General features: G+C 40.3%; 1 protein-coding gene across 1 annotated transcript in view; it reads right to left on the bottom strand.

The window, feature by feature from the left end:
- The window catches only part of LOC107870727 (ferrochelatase-2, chloroplastic), a 44,136-nt gene extending 36,479 nt beyond the window's left edge, over positions 1 to 7,657 (bottom strand). The window contains 3 exon segments of the mRNA XM_047413105.1: positions 6,155 to 6,256; positions 6,613 to 6,756; positions 6,994 to 7,657. Of these exon segments, the coding sequence (XP_047269061.1) occupies positions 6,155 to 6,256; positions 6,613 to 6,756; positions 6,994 to 7,314 (567 nt within the window). The 5' untranslated portion in view covers positions 7,315 to 7,657.
- Between the last annotated feature and the right edge of the window lie 959 nt (positions 7,658 to 8,616).

Genomic DNA, 8,616 nt, shown 5'->3' on the forward strand with positions numbered 1-8,616 from the left:
TCTAGCCAATCAGTTGCACTTCAAAAGGGTATAAGATCCAATCGTAATGCTAACTCATATTATACTTTCTTGAGTTATCATCGTTTGTCATCACCCCATTATGCTTTTGTATCATCTTTGTCCTCCATTTCCATCCCTAAGACTACAGGTGAAGCACTTTCCTATTCAGGATAGAAACAGACTATGATTGAAGAGATGTCTGCTTTACATACTAGTGGTAATTGGGAGCTTGTTTCCCTTCCTGCAGGTAAATCTACTATTGGTTGCCGTTGGGTTTATACAGTCAAAGATGCTGGTCCAGATGGTTAGGTTGATCAACTGAAGGCTCGCCTTGTTGCCAAAGGGTATACACAGATATTAGGGCTTGATTATAGTGACACTTTCTCTCCCGTGGCTAAACTAGCATCAGTCCGTCTTTTTCTCTCTATGGTTGTTATTCGTCATTGGCCTCTTTATCAGTTGGACATTAAGAATGTTTTTCTGCATGATGATCTTGAGGAAGAAGTCTATATGGAGCAACCACCCGGTTTTGTTGCTTAAGGGAGTCTAGTAGCCTTGTATGTCGATTGCGCAAGTCACTCTATGGTCTGAAACAGTCCCCTCGAGCCTGGTTCGGAAAGTTTAGCAAAGTGATTCAGGAGTTTGGCATGATTCGTAGTGGAGCTGATCATTCAGTGTTTTATCGCCATTCTGAACCAAATCTGTGTATTTATTTGGTGGTTTATGTTGAGGATATTGTTATCACCGGCAATGATCAAGATGGTATCAGAGTTAGGCTCATCCCAAATCTTAATTCACGAATGTTGGGCCCCCCATATTATATTGTCCACGCTCTACTTAACGAGGCCTGAGCGTGCGGGAGAGTGTTAAGTATCCCACATCGAAAAAGGGATAGGTAATTGGTCTCCTTATATGGACTTAGGCAATCCTCCCCTCATGAACTAGCGTTTGAGGTTGAGTTAGGCGCAAGATTCATTCTTTACAAAGACCTCGGCGGACTGAATTATTTTCTAGGTTTTGAGGTTGCTCAGTCCAGATCAGGTATTGTTATTTCTCAATGCAAATATGCCTTAGACATTCTTGAGGAGATAAAAATGATCGGGATGTAGACCCATTGACACTTCTATGGATCCAAATACTAAACTTATGCCAGGACAAGGGAAACCACACAGTGATCCTGGAAGGTATAAGCGGTTGGTTGGAAAATTGAATTATCTCATAGTGACTAGACCTGACATATCCTTTTCTGTGAGTGTTGTAAGTCAGTTTATGACTTCCCCTATGATAGTTACTGGGATGCAGTTGTTTGTATTCTATAATATGTAAAGTCAGCTCCAGGTGAAGGACTACTCTTCGAGGATTGAAGTCATGAGCATATCATTGGATATACATACAAATGCTGATTGAGGAGAATCACGCACTGATAGATGTTCTACATTCGAATATTATGTTTTAGTAGAAGGTAATTTGGTGTACTGTAAGAGTAAGAAACAGAGTGGTTGCTCGATCTACTGCGGAAGCAGAATATCGAGCAATGGATATAGCAACTTGTGAGCCAGTTTAAATAAAACAGTTGCTGCGAGAACTAAAATTTAGAGAAACCGATAAGATGGAACTTGTATGTGATAATCAAGCAACCCTTCATATCACATCAAATCTACCGTTTCATGAGAGGACAAAACACATAGAGATTGATTGTCACTTTAACAGAGAAAAGATACTCTCGAGAGATACTGTTACAAAATTAGTGAAGTCAAGTGATCAACTTGCAGATATCTTCACCAAGTCCCTCACTAGTCCTCGTATTAATTACATTTGTAACAAGCTAGGTACATATGACTTGTATGCACCAGCTTGAGGGGGAGTGTCAGAATATGAGTAGGAATAAAAATAGTATATAAAATCCTACTAGGAAAAGGATTGTAATGCAGTGTCCCTAAATATGGTCTCAATGTAATTATGTAAACAATAACAACAACAGCATACCCAGTATATTCCCACATAGTGGGGTCTGGGGAGGGTAGAGTGTACGCAGTCCATACCACTAACTCTAAAGAGGTAGAGAGGCTGTTTCCGATAGACCCCCAGCTCAAGTTAGAAGACAGCATACAAAAGCATGAAAATCCTAGAACACAATAAAATAACAACGGTACGACATCCACAGAAAATTGCACGTTGCCAAACACAAGACCCCAAAGTCCACCTAAATACTGACAACGCCTCAACCACACCCTTAACCCTCTATCCTAATGCTATTCCTCCATATCTTCCTATCCAGGGTCATGTCCTTAGTCAACTGTAACTGCTCCATGTCACGTTTAATCACTTCTCTCGAGTATTTCTTCGGCCTACCCCTACCCCGCTTGAAGCCATCCAAGGCCAACCGCTCACACCTACGAACTGGGGCATCCGTGCCCCTCCTCATCACATGACCAAACCATCTCAACCTCACTTCCAGCATCTTTTCCTCCACTGACACCACTCCCACCTTCTCCCCAATAATATCATTCCTAACCTTGTCAACTCTAGTGAATTCCTAACCTTGTCAACTCTAGTGAATCCACACATCCAACGCAACATCCTCATTTCTGCCACCTTTAGCTTTTGTATATGAGAATTCTTAACTGGCCAACACTCCGCTCCATACAACATAGCAAGCCGGACTGCAACTCTAAAGAATTTTGCCTTTCAGCTTGAGGGGCACCTTCTTATCGCATAGAATTCCTGAAGCGAGCCTCCATTTCAACCAACCAGCCCCAATACGGTGGGAGACATCCTCATCTATCTCTCTGTTTCCCTGAATCGTAGACCCGAGATACTTAAAACTCTCCCTCTTGCAAACCGCTTGGGAATCCAACTTCACTAACACCTTCTGCTCTTGCCTCGAGTCACTAAACTTGCACTCCAAGTACTCCGTCTTGGTCCTACTCAATTTGAAACCTTTAGACTCCAAGGCTTGCCTCCAAACCTCCAGTTTATCATTAACCCCTTGTCGCGACTCATCAATCAAAACTACATCATCTGCGAAAAGCATACACCAAGGCACCTCACCTTGTATTTTTCGCGTCAACACATCCATCACCAAAGCGAATAAAAACGGACTAAGAGTTGATCCCTGGTGCAACCCTGTCAAAATCGGGAAATGCTCAAAATCTCCTCCCACTGTCCTTACCCGAGTCTTCACTCCCTCATACATGTCCTTTCTCGCTCTGATGTACGCCACCGGGACACCTCTCGCCTCCATGCATCTCCAAAGAACCTCCCTAGGGACCTTGTCATACGCTTTTTCTAAGTCAATAAACACCAAGTGAAGATCCCTCTTCCTTTCTCTATACTGCTCTATCAGTCTCCGCACAAAGTGAATTGCCTCAGTCGTGGAGCGACCAGGCATAAAACCAAACTGATTCGCTGAGATAAACACAATCTTCCTCAACCTCCACTCCACCACCCTCTCCCAAATCTTCATCGTGTGACTCAACAACTTAATACCCCGATAGTTGTTGCAACTCTGAATGTCACCCTTGTTCTTATAAACAGGGATCATCGTGCTCCATCTCCACACCTCAGGCATCTTTGCTGACTTGAAAATATTGTTAAATAAGTTGGTCAGCCACTTCAACCCTGACCCGACAGAGAACTTCCAAAAATCTACCAGTATCTCGTCGGGCCCCATCGCCCTGCCCCTCCGCATCTTGCGAATGGCCTCACTGACCTCATCTACCTTAAAACGCCGACAAAAACCAAAGTTACGACCCTCCCCAAAATCCTCCAACTCCCCTAACACAACACCTCTATCCCTCTCATCATTCAAGATCCTATGAAAATAGGACTGCCATCTTTTCTTAATGAGGTGGTCCTCCACCAAAACTCTGCCATCCTCCCCCTTAAGGTATTTCACCTGGTCGAGATCACGATCCTTCTGCTCCCTAACCTTGGCAAGTCTAAACATCCTCTTCTCCCCGCCTTTCTCCTCTAACCCCTTATACAAACTTTCAAAAGCTATTGTCTTAGCAGCCGTGACTGCTAACTTAGCCTCCTTTTTTGCTAACTTGTACTCTTCTCTACTCATCCACTTCTCTTCTTCATCCTTACTCTCAACCAACTTAACATAAGCCGCCTTCTTCGTCTCGACCTTCTTCTTAACCTCCTCATTCCACCACCAATCCCCCCGATACCGGCCAGAACCGCCCCTCGAAACACCCAACACCTCTCTAGCAGACGCCCTGATGCAACCAGCAACCTTATCCCACATACTATCCACGTCGCCTCTGCACTCCCACACTCCCATCCCCTCCAACTTCACCCCAATCTCCAAAGTATTAACCGGAGTCAGGCTGCCCCACCTACCTAGGCCGACCCTTCCCACCCCGCCTCATCCTGCCTTTTAGGATAACAAGTCCATCACCAGTAGTCTATGCTAGGTCGCAAGGTTCTCACTCAGGATTACCTTACAATCCTTACACAAAGCTCTATCCCCCTTCCTAAGCAGTAAAAAGTCGATCTGAGTCTTGGCTATCCTACTGCGAAAAGTGACCAAATGCTCTTCCTTCTTCGGAAAGCTGGAATTCACTACCACCAACCTCGCAAAATCCAAAAGACCAGCTCCCTCAGCATTCCTAACCCCGAACCCAAAGCCTCCATGCACATCATTGTACCCTAACGGCAAAGACCCGATGTGCCCATTGAAATTACCACCTATGAAAAGTTTCTCCGAACTAGGCACGCCTCTAACCACCTCATCCAAAACCTCCCAAAAACTCTTCTTCTCTTCCTCGTCCAGGCCCACCTGTGGCGCATATGCACTACATAAGTTCCAAGTGACCCCCCAAGGATCAACTTGATAGTCATAACCCTATCACTAACCCTTTTAACCTCTACTACCTGCTTCCGAAGCTCTTCGTCCACTAAGATACCTACATCATTCCTATGTCTATCACTACCTGAATACCACAACTTGTATCCGTCTACATCCCTAGTCTTGGAACCTACCCACTTAGTCTCTTGGACACACGCAATATTAATCCTTCTCTTCCTAAGAATCTTAACCAGTTCTATGGACTTACCCTGAAGGGTGCCTATGTTCCACGACCCTATCCTCAGACTATCAACTCTCTTATCCCCTCCTTTTATACCTCGCACTCTGTATTTCAGACCTACCCCAACACCAGCCCCCGATCCCACCCCCGCCCCCCATGACCCTTAGGAACCCCAAGACATGACCCTATTCCACCATGAGCCACCTAAGCCACTACTCAACCCCAAAGTACAGCGGAGGCTACTAACAGCAATAAGTTAGTAACAATAAAAGGCACACTCAAAGCACAAAATGCAAGCAGAATTCAAGCTCACCAGATGCTAGAAAAATAAAGAAATAAATATATACAGAACTAAGGGTCAAGGTGAGAATACACTGAGGCCGATATAAAGCACACAATGGCCTAGCCCAAGGACAGCAAAATATTTTTCTCCATTATTTCACACAAATATGTATTTAGATACAGACAAACATAGTATTTATCTTAATAAAAACAAGAGAGGCCTAAGTAGCTTTCCCACTTGGTACGCTTCAACTTGGGACAATTCCAGAGGGAGATACGGCTAGCTGGCCTAATCCCTTTCAGGAAGATACGAGCCTCTTCTCCCAGCCATACACACCCTCAACCATCTTTTCCCGGTTCCCCACCATTCTTACTTCTTAGTACCACCGTAAGCTCCACTTAAGAACTTTGTAGTTATTATTTGTTGTTGATTACACTCGATCATGAATGCATGCCTGGCCAATATCAGCCTATTTATTAATTAGCTTTAGAATTATAATCCTCCAAAAGATTCTACAGATCCTATGATATAGTTGTTGGAAAAATTTGATGACCGTGAATCCATCATCTAACCCCTAATATGATATGATTCTGTAGTAGTGTAAACACAGCTCCTACAGTAAACCCCCATGGGGCAAAGGGGTTATGCAAAGTTGTAGCAAGCTTATACTTCAAAATCAGGGGACAAGAGTGTTGAAAGTGTAAATGCTACCACTTATTTTGCTCAACGAGACTATGGTAGACTCAAGAAAACAGCTAATTGTACCACAAATCATATAATCAACCATAAAAGTCAATGGAAAAGTTTACAAATGAAAATAAAAGAAACAAGAAACCTGTTCAATGGCTTCTTCTGTGAATGGATGCCAGTAGCGCATACCAACATACACCTTTGCAGGCATATTCTTTTCCCACAGAGCTTTTCTCAAGGCTTCAGCCTAAATTATTAAAAAGGCAGAATTTAATGCAGGAGCCATGAAAATAAATGTAGAAAAACATTGTACAGCTCAAATACAAATCAACCACAGGAAACAGCACCAACAGCAAAAGATTTCTCTCAGTAAAACATAAATGGCAAAAGTCATATTAAGAATAGCCTTAGCAAGTGTTTCCATCATTAAGCACTGGAACTCAGCACTGTCCAAAACATTTCACCATTAAGGTAAAACACTGTCACTTAACAAAAGAAAATCTAGAAATCTACCATCATAAGCATCTGCAGGATCAACATTTATTCCTACTTATTAAATACCACACCATTAATCAACAATCATCAAACCATATAAATTCATGCCTGAGCATCAGTTATCCGTCGAAGAGGAGAACCACCACCAATTGAAGCATAACCTTCTTTGCTCTTGGGTGCTCTAGCAACAGATAAGAATTGGGCCAGTGGTCTTTGCAGAAACCGAAACAATCTTGGCAGTCGAATAATATCCTATTTAAACCAAACATCCAAGTTATAAGAACCATTAAACAAAGAGTGGGAGGTGTTATTTCCAAATCACAAAAAGGATGCTTCCACTCTAATTTGCCTTTGAATATGCCTTTAGAATCACTAGTAATTTCAATTCAAGCCTTTCATTTTCCTTTTAAATTGGACATGATTAAATTGTATCATTGGATGTGCTCGAAAGGATACTACTAACTCAAAAACAAGATTTAACTAACTTACTGGATCAGCAAAAAGATTGAATAAAAAGGGCTGGACATCTTCAAGAGTTTCAGGACCACCAAGATTAAGCAACAAAACACCAATTTTGGCTTCACCAATAACAGGATATGTGGAGACCTCCACTTGTTGAGGCGTAGAAGTGACCAATGCTCCACGCATTATAGATGGTTTCAAGGAGCATCTAGCTACTAGTGAATAATTCTTGGGTGGGAACCTTAAACAAGAAGCAGCACTGGGTAAACAACTATCCACTTGAACAAAAGGTGAATACGATATGCAGTTCGCCGGCAAAGGAGATATTTCACGGCAGATAATCACCATTGCTGACTAGTCAGTCCTAGGGGGAGAATTGCCTATGAAATGCTTCCTGAAAACTTGACCAACTGATAATTTGATTTGTTTTGGTTTTGTTTTTGTTTTGAAAATAAGTATTGCTCCTCGTTCCATGTGTGATCGTTTTTTTATTTATTTATTTTTAAAAAATTATCATTATTTCTTATTTAGTAATTATTTAAAAATATAATTACCTTTTTATTTTTATTTATTCCACTTAACTAAAAAAAGATAGTAGTATATTTTTTAATAAAGAACAATTTAATAAATATTATTAAATTTTTTTTTTACTTTTTAAATTTTATGCCCGATTAAATAACGACGTATAAAATGATATAAAGGGAGTACTTATTATTTGGACAGTGGTTGGTCTCCTCCACAAGTTGTAGATAATAACAACACACCAAATTGGGACCTAGTTATTTTACTAGCTCACGGCACTCTAATAGAAAAAACCTCTGAAAAAATTAATTTTCAATTAAATTTTTTTAAGTTAAATTAAAATAAAATTCATATAGGGTATATTTTATCATTCTTACGAGGGATAATATATTTATAGGGTATAATACATAAAAAGAATGATACCAAATTATAATTATGATCTTTAACTTTACTAGTGCACAAGTAGGTCCTTCAAATTTACAAAAGCTAAACAAAAAAATACTTCAATCCTACCTAACAAAATGTGTGTATACACTCAAAACCACGCACGTTAGAGTTAGAATTGAAGTGTTTTTTGTTCAACTTATATATAGTTAAAGGACCTACTTGTATACTGGCAAAGTTAAACGGCATAGTTATAATGTATCTTTTTTATTACGTGGTAGCATCTGAGTGGATTAATAAATCACGTACGAGTGATCAGTTTCACGCATGTAAGTTGCAGAATTAAAGTATTTTTTTGTTCAGCTTTTATATAGTTAAAGGGTCTACTTGTGTACTGACAAAGTTAAAGAACATAATTATAATTTGATTTCAAGTTAAAAGATATTTGTGTATTATGCCTTCTTACAAAGTTCATGGGTCTTGGGTATAATTGGTCATTCTCATACGGGACCTTTTTTTTGACGTCTTTGATTCAAACGGCTAATTTGGATATCTCCACATAGATGTATTTACTTATCATTATCTGAATTTCTTATTCTTATTTTATTATTTTTCTTTTAATCTTTAGTGTAAAAATAAGATAAATAAAAGAAAAAAGTGTTAAAAGAATAAAAGAGAAAAAAGTATAATTTATTTTTTGTATCTGTAAAACATATTGGGGCATTTATGGTAGATTTTACAAGA

The sequence above is a fragment of the Capsicum annuum genome, chromosome 5, assembly GCF_002878395.1.
Source record: "Capsicum annuum cultivar UCD-10X-F1 chromosome 5, UCD10Xv1.1, whole genome shotgun sequence".
NCBI lineage: Eukaryota > Viridiplantae > Streptophyta > Magnoliopsida > Solanales > Solanaceae > Capsicum > Capsicum annuum.